Raw genomic sequence first — 19,409 nt, 5'->3', positions numbered from 1 at the left:
GCACCACATCACTGACTTCATATGCTTTATGGACTAAATAAGCAGGATATTTCCATCAAATTGACATATCTCAAGTCACTGGAGTCCAGTGACACAGTCTCCTCATCTGCAGATGTGCCGTCCCCCTGCCATATACACACATGTATTGAGAGAACTTGAATTAAGATTTCACAGGACATACCACGCCTGTGATTTCAGTACAATGTACTAACCGGCTCCACAAGTGGAAGTGTGTTCCCAGACACTGCAAGGAAATCCAAGGTCAGACAGTATCATATATTTATTTGATTGTGTTCCATGAAGCGGACAGTTTCTGTGGCTGGGACAGAGTCCGTTTCCGTCCCTCCCTGGATCCCCTCCATCACTGGCCTCCCTTTATTTAAATGGAGTGCCAGCTCCTCCGCTGGGGTCATATCCTGGCTTGGTGGGCCGCCCCCTGTGCCAGTTCTATGGGCTTTTTTTTTGACTGCTACAATCATACAGACGTTCAACATATCAGCAGACACTTAAACTATTCACCTCATTTGTTCTCTGTTATCTACTTTAAAGTCACTTAGCAGCCTGCAAAATGTTCTGATATTTCATTTGAACTTGCTGCCAGACAAGTTTGTTCTTTATGAAGGATAGAAAGATAAAATAGATAAAAACGTGTCGTGAGAAAAATAGATGAAATGACACACATTGTGGATAATTGTTTGCACTTAATCATACTCTACATTTCCTGAGTAACTTGAAAAGTAACTCCTTTAGTCCTTTAATTGTAGCCTAATGTTACTCGCCGCAGCCAGTCTCTGACCACTGTGCAGTCAGTCTGTGTTGCACTGAGGTTCATTTCTCTACAGTGTTGGTGATGCTGAGAAGTTAACCAAGGCAACTGTTTGCAGAGAGGTAACAATTATACGTCCTCTATTCATTTGTGATTATTTCCAGCATCGCCACATATTATGCAAAGGAGTTGACATGATCACATGGGGGTGTCCATGATGTCATATAGGTCATATATGTCATAGGCCATGACTAATTGGAAACAGAGACAGATGGCAATGAAGTAATATATTTATTTAAATAAAGTCATTTCCATAGTTATCTTTCATATTTATACATTAAACATGACACAGAGCAAACACATTACAGGTAAGAGCAGTCTACCTGGCCCTGAAGCACTTCCTTAACATCTATAAACATCTACATCACCTTCCCTGGCCATCATGACCCACAGCGGATCAAGGAGACATTCTATGCAATTGCAGGTTTGTGACATTCAAATGCATTTGATGGAAAGTGGCCCACAGGTTGATGATGTTGTACCTTTATTTTTCCACATAGGTTTCCCCAATGTCCTTGGCTGCATTGATTGCAGCCATGTGAGAATGGTGGCCCCATCCGGACCAGTGGAAAGAGATTATGTGGACCGGAGAGATCACCACAGTCTGAATGTACAGGTATGTAGGCTACTACTGAAGCCAACATTGTCCCAACAGTAGTCTCAAGCATAACTGATTGTTACCCTTCATGCTGACAGATGATCTGTAATGCCAATTATTTAAACACAAACATTGAGGCAAAATGGCCTGGGGGGGGGGGTACATGATGCCAGAATCTTCAGGGCAAGCTCAGTGGCACAGAGGCTTGCTCAAAGTAAGAGAATATCTCAAAATGAACATTCATTATGTTTCAATGTGTCATGTCACGTACATGACATCCATTCCTTTCTCACCCTGCAGGGGAGTTTGAAGGTATCCTCCTTGGAGACAGGGGTTATCCCTGTCCTTACCTTTTAACGCCATACAGCGATCCAGGGACTGAGGCAGAGGAGGCCTTTAATGGTGCCTCAATTCCACCAGGGCACACATTGAGAACTAAAGTCCAGGTTCAGCCTCATATTTAGATAATCGTCTTCAAACTACAATACTGCTCAGACAACCCTACAGTTTGAAATGTCTTTTTGCTCCAATACCGACAGGTTCCAGTGTCTGAAATACCCGAGCGTTGCTCCAGAACGTGCCTGCGATATCACGGTGGCCTGTGCCATCCTCCATAATATCGCAACCATCCGCAGGGAGAGGCTCCTGGACGTCACACAGGAGGAGAGATGGGAGGACCCCAATCCCATGCCAGAGGACATGGATGGGAGGGCCGTGAGGGACCTCTATAGGGACACACATTTTGCTTAATTTGAAGAGCTCCATTCTTAAATCCATTTTTAGAATTGTTCTTTTTTCTACAATTTACTGCAGGTGAAATCAATCAAGACCAAAGTTCAGTGTCTCTGACCGAGGAAATATGACACAACAAAATAGGTCTGAAAGTAACCGGCCTCTTGGCATTTGCTATTTAGGCATGAACTGAAGTGCTTTGGGTGCTAAATAGAGCCACACAAGTGTTAATGTCACTGAATGAAATGAATATTTTTCCACACAATAGAGACAGGACATAGTAGACATGTTGAAACCTTTGAATGCTATGTTGGTGGGTCACGCAGGTCAGGCTGTGGAGACCGAACGGCACATTAAATACAGTAAGAACAATGACCTTTTGCTGTGCATTTGGATTCATACTTACATCCTGATCTCAAGTTTAATCTTCTTTATACTCCGTTGCTTGGAGGAGATACGCTTATAAATTGCACGGAAGTCCTATGATGACTTAATGTGTCAGTGCAATCAACTATGCAGGCTCCTCACTTCACTTCGTCCAGCAGAGTCCTCTTGCCAGCTGGGGAAGACCGAGGTTCCTGCAGGAGAGTGTGTGGTACATCATTACAGTAGGATTTTAACATTTCAAACACAACCAGTACATTAATGATCAGGCTTATATCTTGGAGCTCACGGTTTCGACCGGTGAGTGTTTCATCATCGTCTGACAAGACGGAACAGCGAGGACTCAGACGCAGAGATCTTTTAATAGTCTTTATTGACACTCTTAACAAATCTCAAGGCAGGTCCTCTTTGCTGAGGAAAAACAACAGCGTGGCTATGAAAACCTACAGCAATTTGCGAGCGCAACGCTCTACAAGAGAGACGTTGCGGAACTATGAACGTGGAACAAAAAATCACTCCGAAGAGGAAACTAACTTAGACTATGGTTATCCTAAAAACTTAAACAGAAAACTCTCCAAACGGAGGAAAAACAAGGCTCTAAGCACTTCAAAAGAAAACAATCTCTAAGCACAATCCTAATGATTGGCGATCCTTAACTAACTAAGAATGAAATCAAAACGCAATCTAAATGATTGGATCTAAATAGTTAAACGTAAGTCACAATCCTAATGATTGGAATTCCTAAAGAGGCTGTGAAAATTAACCAACAAAAAATCTCTCCCAAGGAGGAAAAATAAAAGGGCTATAAATCTGAACTAAGGAGTCAGCTATCAGGCTGTGATAAGAAAAACTTACAAATAAAACGTTGTTCACAAAGAGGATCAGAAACTTGAGAATGCTGTGGCTGTGACGAGGAGCTCGGGTAATCAGGCATTGGCGATGACACACTGGCACTGAAACCAAGAAGCAGAGAGTGCACATGGCTTGATTGTCTGCAGGTGTGAGTAATCAGGCCGGCAGAGGAGGGGGCGGGGCAAGCTGCCGGAGTGACAATCGTCATAGTCATCATCATCATCATCATCATCGTCATGTGGCTGTTGGCTTGGGCCTTCTCCCTGCAAATAGAGAAACAGCAGTTAATGGGGAGAGGGAGGGGCCTGACTGCATGTGGTGCAATGTTTCAACACGTTAGGACCTACTGGGTCGACTTGGGTCCCGGCTGCATCCTTAATGTGTAATTGTGGTGGGTCAAGGAGAATAATTTGATCCTGGTGCATAGTTAGTTAAACCTAATGAGGGCTGTCACCAGAATAGGGGCAGTGATTGACAATACCTTCAACATAAGGGGCCCGGATCTCTGGGGCCACAGGGTTGGAGGAGCCCCCCCCCCTCGATCCCAACTAGCTTGGGCCCCTTATTTATCCCAAGGGCCAGGATCTCAGCTGGTGTGAGCCCCTCTGGTGGTGGTCCCTCACCAGTAGCCATGGATGCAGTCTGCTTTCTGGTGGCTGCAAGATATGTACATAATCATAGCTGCGCATCTATTTTGCCTGATACATTTCACCTTACGTTATGGAGCACTTACCATTGCTAAGAATGTTCTTATATTTGATTTTGACCTGGTGGCCTCCTCTGGCTACTGAGATTGCTTCTGTTGAGACATAACCGGGAGGGACACACACCATGTCTGCCCTACAGCACATTTCATAGAGGCAATTTAAAGAGATCATCATTCTTTTCATATAACAAGGGTTAGGGCCTCCGATTGATAGGAGATAGATGATTGATTTGCTGTCACCTGCATTCACTTACTGTAATAGGACAACAACTTTGCGTCATACGAAGAAACAGAAACAGTCTTTATTCACTAGAACGTTATGTTGCACACTATATATTGTCCTGTAAAGTTATATTAATTTGAAAGAATCGGGTTTTGGACTTTTGGGTAGTTTTTAGCGTTGTTATCGTATGATAGTGCTCACTTAAATGTGCCATTTTCCTACTCGAAGACCAAGAAAACTGAGTTATATCATATTATTTTTATATAATTTTGTTTTACTTATTACGACCTTATTTGTCTCTTAGAGATGCATATTTCGATCTTAACTACCGGCACTACGCCGAAAGTTGAACGCTGCAGCGGAATGGGTGCAGGCGAATCAACACTTGTTTGCAGCCTGAGTGGAGATGCCTCAGATTTTGAACATGAACAGCACCCAAACTGAGGAGGCTGCGCAGGAAATGTGAAAGCTGTTTGACACCATGGATCCGAATGGTGAAGAGAAAGAATTAATTCTTGAGCCTTTTAAATTTATTTTTTTACCAGATTGAAGATATGTGGCTCTTCTGTGAAGAGATTATGGACAAACGAGGGTACTTGGCGTACTGTGAGTACAAAGAGTAGAAAGAAAAAAAAAACAAAAGTTAAAATTGTGGAAAAAGTTGTTGTTGTTGTTGAAACACTAATAATTAAAATCATTAAAAAAAACTGCTTAGGAGATATTGGTTATCTGGGTCATGTAACTAGGTATTCAGTAATTCAATTTGAATACACAAAGCTAAGTTCATTTAAAATCATCATCCCTCACACCCTCCATGTGGTCCAACAGCACAAGGTAAGAACGTAGCACAAACAATATTAAGCAATTATTAAATGAATTATGAGGTGTTATAATTGCAAACAAACATAAGATATGCCTATATAAAAAAATAAGTAAATCAATATGTAAATGGATCCAGCAGTGCAGAGGGCTAAATTTTCAATGATAAATAATGATATAAAAGAACAGTCAGCAATAGGTTGGAGTGTAGATGCATTATGCCATCACACATTAAGGTGTATTTACAGAGATGTATTGTTTCAATATGAATTTGTAGTGCAGACTAAACTAACAGCTGTCCTTTTTATGACTTAAATTAAAACACTGGAGTAAAATAATGCATGTTTTGAGCAGGCTAATAATGTTTATAGGGGATCATAACAATAGCTGTACATGTAGTTTGCACTGATTATCTGTAGAATAACCCTAGAAGTGGTCATAACGTTTTGTATTTTCTTTTTTATATATATATAATATTTTGTTCGTTTTTTATCTTGACATTTTCCTGAGTTTTTTCACCTTATACAGTTGAACTGGAAAGATACACAGTTTTTTTAAAAAATCTCTTTCATTAAACACATGGATACACATAAACATATTTACATTGTAAACATAAAATAAAGATCCAAGAAACATTGGGAACGAAAAATACGTGCTTCCGGTATGGTCGCTTTTATTTTGAAAGGCTTCGAATCAACTTCCGGTCCTGACAGTGCAGGAGACCTCACAGTGCAGGTCTGCAACGAAGGGTCCTGACAGTGCAGGTCTGCAGCTAGACTGACTTGAAAGTTTTGGAGGAGATTCGGGACTTCCGAAAAGACACAAAAGAACAACTAAACGAGATTAAATCAGAGATCACTAATGTTAACCAAAAAATAGCGGAGGCAGAGGAGCGAATTGAAAAAATCGAAGACCGTGTTCAAAACATGGAACAGGTGTTGAACAAGATGATAAAAGTCATGCATCGGCAAGAAAACAAGCTACTCGACCATGAATTTAAGGATATACAATATTCCCGAAGGAGCCGAGGGCTCGTCTATGGTGGAGTTTGTGGAAAAACTGTTGCGGGAACTTTGGAGTTTCCCCCCGACTACGGAGCTTGATATTGAGAGGGCGCAGGGAAGACAGGGAAGACAAGCTGCGGTCAATAATTGTCAATTTCCTCCGCTACAGGGTCAAAGAAGAGTTTCCGCGCAAGGCTTGGGGAAAAAAGAACGTTTATTTCAATGGGAGGCTGATATACTTTGACCTGCAGAAGAGGAAGGAATATGCCGAGGCGAAGCGAGTGTTAAAACAGAGAAGTAAACCAGCTAAACTACGAGTGTTATGAAGATATGAAGATTAGAGGTCTGCCTGTCAACGTGATTTCACCAAGGGAGAGTTTGGCTGAGCAGTTGTCTCGCTCCGCCTGGGAAACAGTGGGAGGAAAGAGTCGACGAGGGACAGGTGAGGAGCGAGAGAAGGGTATCAAGGAGAAACTGCGAGCTTTCAGGAGTCAGTCCCCATCCTCTCCAGAAGAAGTATAAGCTTTGACTGATTCTTGAAGAGTTGGAAAGCTAAACAGAACGTGCTACATTCACCACATGATGAGGATATATATACAGGCGAGGGTTGCTGTATAAGGACACACTTCCTGTGGAATGAACAGAGACCTTTGCTTTTCTTTTTTAGAGCGCCATGGTGGGGGCCCTCAGCCCACAGGTGGGAGAGGCTTTCCCTCACAGCTAGATATTTTATCTAGCTCAGACCAGGGTCTTTTCTTAGAGACCCCAGCCTTGGGATCACTCTCTTTGTTCATCCTTTTTTCTATTTCTTGCTTATGTTTGGTGTTGTTATTTGTTCAAGTTTGTTGGTACACTTACAAGTAAATAAGTATGGCTAGTGACAAATTAAAATTCATTTCGTTTAATGTCAGTGGGCTGTTGAATCCAGTTAAACGTAGTAAAATCCTATCTAAAGTGAGAACAGAACAAGCCCATGTGGTTTATTTACAAGAGACCCATTTGACAGACAAGGAGAATATAAAGCTAAAGAAAAGCTTCCTTCATACAAATCAGGGCAGAGAAGAGGAGTTGCTATTCTCATTTCAAACAAGCTAGATTTTGAAAAAGTATTCGAAATGGGTGATAAAGAGGGCACGTTTATTTTAGTAAGGGGTAAGATAGATGGGAATCCAATTACCTTACTGAATGTCTATGACATTAGTTTCTTCCAAAAAATAACCAATATCATGGTAAGTGAAACAGAAAAAATATAGCAAGAAAACATTTAAGAAATTTAAGAAAACAAATAGGAATAAAAAGTTAGAGGATTTCAAAAACAAGCTAAAGGTACTAGAAGGAAAACATAAATTAGATTTGGCACAGAATACATTGAGAGAAATTAGACACACCAGGAATGAAATTAATAATTTGGCCACACAAGAAATCGAGAAAGATTTAATGTTTCTGAAACAGAAACACTACGAAAGTGGCTCCAAATCTATGAAAGTATTGGCATGGAAATTGAAAAAAAGCCGAAAATACAATTCATAAAATTAGGGATCCAAGGACAAAAGCGATAAAAAATAAACTAAATGAAATTCAGGAAGCTTTTGAAGTGTTTTACAAAACCTTATATTCTGAAGTCCCAGGTGGGAGTGTGGCCCAAATTGACAGCTTCCTGAATTCCCTAGATTTACCCACTCTCGATGAAAATCTAAATAAAATGATGACTGCGGATATAACTGAAGAAGAATTAAAAGTTGCAATTGGTAGATTTAAACTAAGCAAATCACCAGGATCTGATGGCTACACGGCGAGTGGTACAAGGAATTCAAAAAAGAACTAATACCTGTTTTACTTCCTACTCTGAATTGGGCTTTAAAAAATGCACAAACGCCACCCAGCTGGAAGGAGGCAATCATTTCAGCCATACCAAAAGAAGGCAAGGATAAAGTGGAGAGTGGCTCTTTTAGGCCAATCTCTGTTGTTAATGTGGACTATAAATGATTTACTTCTGTTATGGCCAAACGATTAGAAGAATTCCTGGCGACACTGATACATAATGATCAGACAGGTTTCATACACCAACGCTAAACACAAGACAATATACCAAAGACACTACATATTATGGATCATATACAAAGAAATCAAACTGAAGCAATTGTGATGAGCGTAGATGCTGAAAAGGCCTTTGATTCGGTTAAGTGGATTTTTCTCTACAAGATGGAACTTAATTCCCTTCTTTAGCCTTAGTTCAAGAATTGACTCTATTAAAATGATTATATTGCCAAGACTTTTATATTGATTTCAAACATTGCCAATAGAGATTAACCAAAACCAATTTAACGAGTGGGACAAACTGCTATCCAGGTATATAGCAGTTCGCCTCAAAACCTTACAGCTGGTTAAACAAAAGGGAGGATGGGGCTTGCCTTATTTTAGATATTATTATTTTGCAGCGCAGATGAGAGCAGTGGTATGCTGGTGCAACCCGTCATATACAGCTCAATGGAAAAAATGCCCTCCATCCCCATACAGGCAATTTTAGCTGATAATAACTTGCAAACCCACATAAATAACATTGATAATCCATGGGTGATGTGGACCCTTAAAGTATGGAAAATTATTATAAAAGAACATAAACTTGAAAATGATATTTTGGCTCTTGAATGGTGTTCTTATGATTCGGATTTTAGACCTAATAAATAGGATTCTAGATTTAAGGACTGGATAGCTAACGGTCTAACAGCCTTATGTAGAGTAATGAAAGATGGAAAGTTACTCAGTTTTGAAACGCTTAAAAGGAAACAAGACTTTTATAGATACCTGCAGTTACGGCATTACGTCAATACAAAGATGAAAAATCTAACAAAGATAAACACATGTCTAATTCAATTATTTACAAAACTGTGTCATGCTTATATAAGGGTCTGTCTAATTTCATATATTCAAATAAAACGGGAGAAGGAAGGAGGGATAAATATATCTGAGGAAGAATGGACAACAATTTGGAGGTATCAATGGAGATGTACCAGCTCACAGAAGTGGAGGGAATTAGGATGGAAAAGCTTGATTAGGTACTTTCTTACACCTTCTCAGAAGTCTCACTATGATGCTGGAGGAACTGTGGAAATCAAAATGCTGACCACTACCATGTTTGCTGGGACTGTCCTGTCATTAAGAGCTGGAGAGGGTTACATAATGGTCTACAGGAGATCTTTATCTGCGAAATACCCCTCGAGAGTAAGGCTATGTTTTTTGGACACATATCTGAGGAATGGCTGAAAGGGGATAAACATCTACTAAATATCTTGCTGGTGGCCTGTAAACAGAGTCTAACCAGGAAATGGTTGTCACAGGAGAGCCCAACTTTAAATTTATGGATGGACATTACAATGGACATCTATCAATTGGAGAAATTTGCTTCATACTGGGAGAACTGGGTCAATATGTCACACTCCATAGACCTAATTTTATTTTTACAAACCAATGACTGTATTATACGAAGGATCACTCCCTAACTTGTACATAGTTGCTAATGTGGGATTTTCCTTTTTTCATTGTTTGTTTTTTTTATCTAGGCATTTAGAGCAGACAACAGATGTGAGATGTATGTTTCTGAATGTCAATAAAAAATAAAATGTAGGCAAGGCAACTTTATATAGCACATTTTAGCACAAGGTGATTCAAAGTGCTTTACATAAAATAAAATGAAAATACAACAATTCAACATATAGCATCTGGGACAAAATACAGCATGTAAAAATGACAGGCTTAAATGAAAATGATATCAGTTCTATACAATTGGCCATGCAGGAAATAAATGAAAGCTATCACATCGATTTGCATAACATTCAGTTGATAAATGTGATGATTATTACGTTCTAACATAACTACTAGGGCTGCCAAATGATCAAATATGGAGAATTTCACATAAATTGCAGTGAAACAATAATGTTATTTTAATTATGTTCATATGAATGTTACTTATTAGGGTTGTCTTTTCCTTTTCATTTTAGGGATTTGGTTGCATTAATAGATCCACATAATTGATTAGTTTAAAACAAAAACCATCAGGCAATCAATTGGTAGATTATTGTCTATATATTTTGTCCCTTTGATGGAGGATTTATAAAACATGATGATGCTGAAATACTTCATTTTCTTTGTCACTTACACATTCAGCCTGTCGGCAATATTCTGCCACGCCACATCCCTCGCTTTATTGATTGCCGCGGTATTGCCCTTCTTTGAGATTATGTGGCTGTAATCCTCATATACCTCCATGAGGAGGGTTTGCTCCGCTGCAGAGAACATCTCTGCACGCTCTTTTCCTCTTGCTTTTCGGCATTTTTCACAGTTTCCGTGCTCGACTAGAATGGGCTTTTTATTTTCCCTGTGGCCGTGCACAAGTTGAGGCTTAACAGTTGAGGCTTGACTAAGCGTCAGGTGGAGCCAGCTGATTTCACTTGATGGAACGACTTGGAGCTAGATTGGAAAGTGGAGCTTAGTCAAGCTTCAAGCTTACACCTAAGTCTGGGAATTCTTAGCTACGTTGATGGAATACCCCCCTGGCAGTCAAGAATAGCTACACAAACCTCCATCCAAACATATTTGTCATTTCACTGAAGTTAAAGGGCGTAACTGCTGAGTCACGGTTTTGTTTCAGGAGAAGCAAAAGTAACAGACTCCCTCATAAAAGCGTCTCGGCTCCTCACCCAAAACACTGCTGCACAAACTGCTGCTGACGATACAACAGTGATCCCAAGTCTAATCCAACTACAACCAGACGAGCTGAGGTGGTGAATCAGGATGAGGTGAATTCATATTATTATTATTGTTATTATTATCATTATTAATAATAAGGAATATCAGAGATGGTGTGGTTTAGAAACGTTTTAGAAAGTTTTTATGGGCAGAATCATTATTTTTACTTTACTATGTCACTAATTATAACTTAGTGGTATAAACCAGTTCCACCTATTAAGATATTCCTGTTCATTATTAGTGATATAACTTTTTTGGATGGTTATTCTTCTGTCCTAACTCATGTTTAAAATGGCATCTTTTGCTGGGGTTTTATGACACAATACTTATTATGACCTTTTTGAATCTTTACTCCAATTAAAACAGAGGAAAACTAAAACTATTATAACCTTGGTGCAGACACAGAATGCAGACGGACCAAACGCTGTTTTGTTTATCATTTATTAAACTGAGTTATATTTTCCGTGATGGGAAAAAAGAGAAAAACGTTCATATGTCGGCCATTGGGTGCCCCAATTCTTAAAGATTGGTTGACATTCTTCTTCATTTGCATAGTTCACATCTCAGGCCGATCCGTCTGTTTGGGAGGCTGCAGAAATATTGTGGTGCATTACGGCAGCCTCCATGAAGCAAGGCCCTTGCCTAGAGGAAAACCCTTATGACTTTTATTCCCAAGCACTTACAAAAAACAATCAATCAATTAATATTGATTGTTATGGCACTTTAAAATATCTGCAAGGCAATAACATAAATAATGAAAGCGCACAACTAGAAAGAACAGACAGAAAGTGTCACCGTGCTACTGAATATTAAAAGCCTCTCTAAATAAATGTTTTTACTTTTAAAAGTACTCTCAGATCAGTAACTGAACACAGGGGTCGTAGAAATATGGACAGTATATTTAATTTCTGCCAATAAATAAGAGATAAATGTAAAAGTGCCACTCTGAGAATATTCTGTCAACATAGTGACAACGTTTTAATGTCTTAAATTAAACTCCACCAGCGCCGCACAGAGTGAGACTACGCTGGAGGCCAAACTGAAAAAGCTGCAGTGCCACTTCACCTGGGACCTGGATGGCAACCAGTCCATACTTTTAGGGGAGAGGGAGATGCTGCAGGACATCGGAACTGATGAGGGAAACTGTTGGCTGGGTCACATTTACAACCTGCAGGGCTACATCCACTTCAAGCTGGGAACCAATGAAGCCAACGAAGCCAGGAGTTTCTTCAGCATGGCTGCAGAAGCTCTAAACCGAACAAGAGACGCAGACAGGGGTCCATGGCTGCTGGTGAACTATGGAAATCTGGCTTGGCTGCACTATCGCCAAGGTGAGGAAGCAGAGAGTCAGGCTTACCTGTCAAAGGTCGCTGCTCTGAAGGAAGAATTCCCATCTCCATCACAGGACGAGCTGCACCCGGAGATCTGTGCTGAAAAAGCCTGGACTCTGCTGAAGTTCAGCAGAGAACACAAGGTACTGGCAGGCGAATACTTCCAGAAAGCCATCGGGATGCAGCCAGACATGGTGGAGTGGCAGACCAGCCATCTGATAGGGTGGGCCAGTCTTCATAAGCACGATAAGAACCAACTAGGGGCAGACTTCATGGAGAGAATGCAGAATGCCAAGGAACAGGATCCAGAGAACCTGTACCTTGCTGCAGTGTACCTTAGGCGGCGTGCCAGCAGAGGAGAAGATGTTAATGATGAAGTGAGTGAGTTGGCAACAAGGATTTTGGGAAATCCCGTCAGCAGCTACAGTGGAATCAAAGTGATACTACGGATTTACAGAAATGATGACTCTTTTGACAAAGCTACAGCCTTGGCAGAGGAGGCTCTCCAAAACCATCCAGACAAACGCTATCTGAAAAGATGCCTGGCACTCTGTTACAGGTGGAAGATCAATTCAATGGATCACCCGACACCGCAAATGATAGATAAAGGGATCAGTCTCCACAAGCAGGTGATTACTCTTTACCCACATTCTTCCTTAGTCAAGAGAATGGACCTTGCAAGTGTGTACGCACAGTCCCCTCATGGCCTGGATGAAGCTGAGGCCATATACCAGGAGCTGCTCGAACGTGACCTGCAACCTGCAGACAAGCAGGTCCTTTACAACTCGTATGCGAAATTTCTATACTTCAAACGGCAGGACCGCAACGGATCGGTGGATTATCACATGAAGGCGGCGGAGATACCGCACGAGTCGTTCTTTGGACAGAACAGCATTAAAGCTCTGGAGAAGATCAGAGACAGAGGCAAGAATCATAGGTGCAGTGAAATTAAGCAGTTTCTGGACAGACTGTGAACATCACAGTGATCCTCGTGACATCACTTTTCTTCCATAGCAAACAGCTCAGTCGATGTCATGTTGTTTGGTGTTTTACAACAGTTGGTAATGTAGCTTTACTGCCCTCTTGTGGATGTAGTCACCCATTACTTCTACTGAACTGGGATGATAACAAATATAATAGCTCTGAGGGTTTTACAAATATCAATCTTAAATCATATGACATTTATTCTCTATTGCAGTAAAACTTGGTGATAATTAATTAATGACATGCATGTAACAATTTATTGCATTATGTTTAAGAATGAATGCTGCTTACACTCTGTTTTTGAGAAGTAAAAATATTGCTGTATTGCTTTATTTGTGGTGTAAGCTGAATAAAGATTTTACCGCTCTGATGTTTTCTGGCCCAAAAGTTCTTCATATTTTCATTCTGAAATTGTTTTTTAAATCGGATTTTCAAAAAAAATCACCAGGGGGTACAGACGGTGGCATTCGTACAAAATAAATGAAAATTATTGCCATTGTAGGTCATAAATGTCATTTAAAAAAGGTTGTTTGTTTGTAATCTTGATACCTTTTGGTCAATTATGTTAACAAAACATGTTAGGTTTCTAACTGTTGTACTATTTTCACCCATTTACGTGCATTTATATAACATTTCCCGTATAAAATAATCACCTTTAAAATAAAACTAGCTCTCTCCAGCTATGACGTCATCGTCGCGTCACTTTCCAAAATGGCGACATTAGCGTAGCAACACCGCTGCTAGCAGAGGCTCCATTCTGTTTTCTTAGCGTGTATTGATGGACGTGAAGCCCCAGGACAATTTAGTAACTTAGTATCTCGCTAACTAACCGGTTTACTAATTAACTCGACCGTGTAAGTGTTGCGTATTTAGTCAGACTTCTGGCACTAATCCGTGTTAGCCCTGTTAGCTTGTGATGCTAGAATGGAGCCGATTCGGCGTCTACGTGTACAATCACTGGCCACTTTATTAGGTACACCTGTAAACCGGTTTTTAATATAAAATGGCTAAAATTGACAATGCGGGAAAAATCAGTTGCTCTTAGTTTTAACAGTTTGGAAGGACAGAGATATATTTGCCTGGAAACCTGGAATATCGACCACTATCAGTCCGATACTTGTTGACAACACCACCCCACCACCTACACCCATTTCAAGCAATTTCAAAGACAATAATAATTCTCATCTCGTCCCGTAAAATGCTGTCGCTGATCTTTGTCTCTTTCTATAATATACAATGGTTTATTGTTCGAACAATATACAGTATAGTACATACTGTATATTTGAGATGAATAGGTCCTTGGCAGAAGTGGGTCCCTGACCTGTTGCCATAGGTTGTGAACCCGATCATTGAGATTTGACGCCATCTCCGGCTGTTCAGACTACTTTCATCCACAGTGTTTAATAACAGCACAATCTCTCCTCATGTCGACCTGAGCTTGAGGTAGAACTCGTGTTCAAATCCTGTAAATGAACCACGTCCCTCAGTTCGTCTGTCATCTCCAGCTAACATGATAAACATTCAGTATTCAATTCACTGGTGTGGCAGCACCACGCTGAGATATGTGACAGTGACCGTTCCATGTCTGTATTTACACCGTCACTGTTGTAGCAACAATCCTTTCAGAGCTCACACCTGCTGAGGAGAAGATGTGGAGCACGTTGACTGATAAAGAAATGAAATGAATTCTTCTGAAGAGGTGAGCACTGTACAGAAAGACTTGGAAAGAAAATGATGCATATGGATGATGTTGTTTCCTCAGTGGCAACAGAGGGCGCTAAATCACAGCCTTATGTCTAAACAGCCATATTACTATCCTTAACCAATATTTAAACAAGTTAACAGCCAACTGTCAGTTAATCATGAGTCATAATAAGCAATAGGAACTCATGCCTTTTTCTCACTTTTTCATTTTAAAGGGGACATATTATGCAAAATCAACTTTTTAACCATTTTAATACTTATATTTGGGACTCTGGAGGCCCTACCAGTCGCCAAAGTGTGGAAAAAGAATACTCAGTCATGTTTTCGTGGTCCCCCTTAGTGTAAGTATAGGCGAAAAAACACGCGATGTTGAATTCCCTGCGTTTATGACGGCAGCATGTGCATTTCACCGCGAATGTTACCACCCACCAGTAAGTTTACCTCGAGAGCTCCACCTTAGCTCCACCTTGTCCCTATAAAATTCCAGACTGCAGGCGAGGGAGGAAGAGCGGTATTATGTCAACGCGGAGGGACAAGTGTTACATTCCCACTGCTGTGGAGAACACGGGAGTAGCATGCTAGTTACTGAAACACATCTAGAGTTTTATAAGCAATGAGTTACACAAACAGCGGCCAGACGTACAAACACACACATTTTTAGGAAAAGGTTAAATAGAGCTCATAACTGATCATTCTGACACGTCCTGTTGCAGTCTCCGTACTACAACTTCTTCTGTAGTTTCCTCTTGTTCAGGGTCGGACTCTGGTTCAAACATATATGGTTGAACTGCAATGTTTCCTCCACCAGCCATGTTCCTCCCACGGTTCACGTTCAACTTGTTATGGTCTGGGGTGTGTTTGAATTATGCTTGGTGTACTTGTCTTCTCCTTTTTTTCCTGTCTCTTGTGTTTACCTGCAGTGTTGGAGGGGGGTGGTGGAGGAGGAGGAGCTAACCAATTCTCACAAGGGCAGCGAGGCACACCTGGTATCAATCCTCACCTGATTCACCTCCCCATAAAACCGGCTCTGACTTCACTCCTGTGCCAGATAATTCCGTCAAATCGGTAGAGCCCGTGAAATTCTCCTGTGGAACTGCTCGTGTGAATTTTGTCGCGAACAAGTTGAGCATTAACCCTAACCTCGCCTTTTTTCTGTTTGTACTCCAGCTCTGCACCTCGCTGCCCTTCGTGTTTTGTTTTTCCTGTGGACCTGCCTCCTGCCACCAGCCGCCTGCAGCAGCGGACACCTTTTGTTCAATTGTGTACTGGATAAACCTTTTGTTAAATAAACTGTCGACCACCTACAGCCTCTTGCGTTTGGGTCCTCCTCTGTTCTCCAGGCCGCAACAAAATTATCTGGCCGAGACAAAATGGACCCAGCAGAGACTGAACGCATGAGACAAGCACTTTCAAGTCAAGGCACCCTGGTTGGACAACACGAGGCTGCATTAAGGCAAATTGTGGAACGTCTTGGGGAGCTAACCGCCAGCGTAACACAGCTCGGCGGACGGATGGATTCTCTCACGAACCTGCTCACTTCACCAACCCCCCCAGCAGACCCTCTGCAACCGGGCCCCCCAGACATTTCACCGCTGCAGCCACGTGAACCTTACATCCCCACCCCGCCAGGCACTCAGGAGATCTAGGGACATGTGCTCAGTTTTTACACCAGTGCTCACTAGTGTTCAGCCAACAAGCAGTTACCTACTTCTCTCACCAATCTAAGGTAGCTTTTGTAATGAGTCTGCTCACCGGACAAGCTGCGGCCTGGGCCGTAGCAGTCTCCAGCCAGTGCCCCGACTTATGTTCAGATTTTCGTCGCTTTTCTGAGGAAATGAAGAGGGTTTTTGATCATACGGTTAAGGGGAGAGAGGCTGAAGGACAGTTACTCGAGTTAAGACAAGGGAATCAGCCAGTCGCCCAGTACGCAGTAACTTTCCGAATCTTAGCAGTTGAGAGCAGCTGGAACGACTCCGCCCTCCAAGCAATTTTTCTAAAAGGTTTATCAGGTGAGATGAAAGACGAATTGGCTGTAAGAGATGCAACCGCTTCATTGAATGAGCTCATGGATTTGGCCATCCGCCTAGATAACAGAATGCGAGAGAGACGCAGGGAGAGAACACACAGGCAAAGACTCCGTCCCTTTCCCACCTCACCTCGCAACAACATAGCAGCGGCTCCTCTGCTACACTCTCCCCGTTTAACCACATCCGAGGCTCTCTCTGCAACATCGATTCCACCCCCTCGAGAGGAGCCCATGCAGCTGGGACGAGCTTGACTGGCTCCAGCGGAGAGACAGCGCCGCCTATTTCCTCCCCGAGGAAATAGACCTGACTAAAGTTCCCTGTGAATATCACGACTTACAGGAAGTTTTCAGTAAAGACCGTGCCCTTTCACTTCCACCCCACCGACCCTATGACTGCGCCATAGACTTGCTCCCAGGGTCTCCCCTCCCAACTAGAAGACTTTACAACCTGTCTAAGCCTGAGAAAGAAGCTATGGAGAAGTACATCAATGACTCCCTGGCTGCAGGTCTCATCCGCCCATCTTCGTCCCCAGTAGGGGCGGGTTTTTTCTTCGTCGAGAAAAAGGACAAAGACTACACAGCGTTGAATGAGATAACAGTTAAGAACAGATACCCACTACCTCTCATCGACTCAGCCTTTGGACCTCTTCACACTGCAAAAATCTTTACCAAACTAGACCTAAGAAATGCCTATCAATGCCCTCTCCGTGTTAGAATCAGAGAGGGAGATGAGTGGAAAACTGCTTTCAATACACATTTGGGACATTTTGACTATTTGGTAATGCCTTTTGGGTTGACAAACGCACCTGCTGTTTTTCAGGCGCTTGTCAATGATGTCTTGAGAGACTTGCTGAACAGAGTGGTGTTTGTGTATCTTGATGACATTTTAATTTTTTCACACACATATGAGGAACATGTAAGTCTTGAGAAGGTTGATGGAAAACAAACTGTTTGTCAAAGCTGAAAAATGTGAATTTCATGTACCTTTTCTAGGTTACGTGGTGGAGAAGGGGCAGCTTAGACCAGACCCAGCCAAGGTAAAAGCAGTAGAGGATTGGCCTACCCCTGCTACATGCAAACATTTGCAAAGGTTCCTGGGTTTCCCCAATTATTACAGAAGGTTCATTAGGAACTATAGCCGCATTGCTGCTCCCCTCACTACGCTAACTTCTGTAAAGCAAACTTTTGAATGGTCACCTGCTGCTCAGAATGCTTTTGATAAACTGAAAATCATGTTTTCTAATGCACCTGTGTTGATTCACCCAGATCCTGATCTTCAGTTCGTGGTTGAGGTGGATGCCTCCGATTCAGGGGTGGGGGCCATCCTCTCCCAGCGCCTGCCTGTGGACAAAAAACTACATCCATGTGCATTTTTCTCCCGCTGTCTCACCCCTGCTGAAAGAAACTACGATGTGGGGAACCGAGAGCTGCTGGCAGTGGTCCTAGCACTTGGGGAATGGCGGCACTGGTTGGACGGAGCGGTTCACCCATTCATTGTGTGGACAGATCAGAAAAAACCTGTCTTACCTTCGCTCGGCTCGCAGGCTGAACTCCCGTCAGGCTCGGTGGGCACTCTTCCTGGGGAGGTTCAACTTCCTACTCACCTATCGTCCAGGCCCCAAGAACCAGAAGCCAGATGCCCTCTCGCGCCAGTTTGCCCCTGCTGAGGAAGAACCTGTCATGGAAACAATCCTCTCGCCATCCTGTGTGGTAGGAGCGGTAAGGTGGGAGGTGGAGCAGACAGTTCTGGAGGCCCTCCATGATCATCCAGCCCCGGACGAATGCCCCCCAGAGCGACTGTTCGTTCCACCATCCGCTAGATCCCCAGTACTTCAGTGGGGACACTCATCTAAGTTGGCCTGTCACCCTGGTGTTCACCGGACCCTCTCCCTCATCCAACGCCGTTTCTGGTGGCTCTCAATGGCTGCAGACACCAGGGAATTCATCGCTGCTCTGCCTGCGCTCGCAATAAACCCTCTCACCGCCCCCCTGCTGGCCTACTGCAGCCTTTGCCCATTCCTCCTCGCCCCTGGTCACACATCGCTGTCAACTTTGTCACTGGACTCCCTCCTTCAGAAGGAAATGACACCATTTTCACCATTGTCGACCATTTTTCCAAGGCAGTGCATTTTGTCCCTCTCCCCAAACTCCCATCTGCTTTAGAAACTGCCAACCTGCTGGTCCAGCATGTTTTCCATCTACATGGCATTCCCCTGGACATTGTGTCAGACCGAGGTCCCCAGTTCACCTCCCGAGTATGGACAGCCTTCTGCCAAGCATTAGGGGCCTCAGTCAGCCTCTCGTCCGGATACCACCCACAGTCCAACGGCCAGGCAGAGCGGGCAAACCAAGGGTTGGAGTCCTCTCTGCGTTGTGTGGCGTCCCGCCTCCCGGCCTCCTGGTCCTCACACCTGCCCTAGGTGGAATACGCCCACAATTCCCTAGTCAGTTCTGCCACAGGGTTGTCCCCGTTC

The 19,409-nt window shown here is 42.6% G+C and overlaps 1 protein-coding gene across 1 annotated transcript; it reads left to right on the top strand.

The window, feature by feature from the left end:
* The first annotated feature begins 8,172 nt into the window (after nucleotides 1-8,172).
* LOC131466502 (interferon-induced protein with tetratricopeptide repeats 1-like) lies at nucleotides 8,173-13,367 on the top strand. The gene is made up of 2 exons (XM_058639766.1): nucleotides 8,173-10,940; nucleotides 11,896-13,367. The coding sequence occupies exons 1-2, from the start codon at nucleotides 10,936-10,938 to the stop codon at nucleotides 13,193-13,195; spliced, it is 1,305 nt and encodes a 434-aa protein (XP_058495749.1). The 5' UTR covers nucleotides 8,173-10,935; the 3' UTR covers nucleotides 13,196-13,367.
* The last annotated feature ends 6,042 nt before the right edge of the window (nucleotides 13,368-19,409 follow it).

Source organism: Solea solea, chromosome 10 (genome assembly GCF_958295425.1).
Source record: "Solea solea chromosome 10, fSolSol10.1, whole genome shotgun sequence".
Lineage (NCBI taxonomy): Eukaryota > Metazoa > Chordata > Actinopteri > Pleuronectiformes > Soleidae > Solea > Solea solea.
This window is presented reverse-complemented; position numbering and strand designations above follow the sequence as displayed.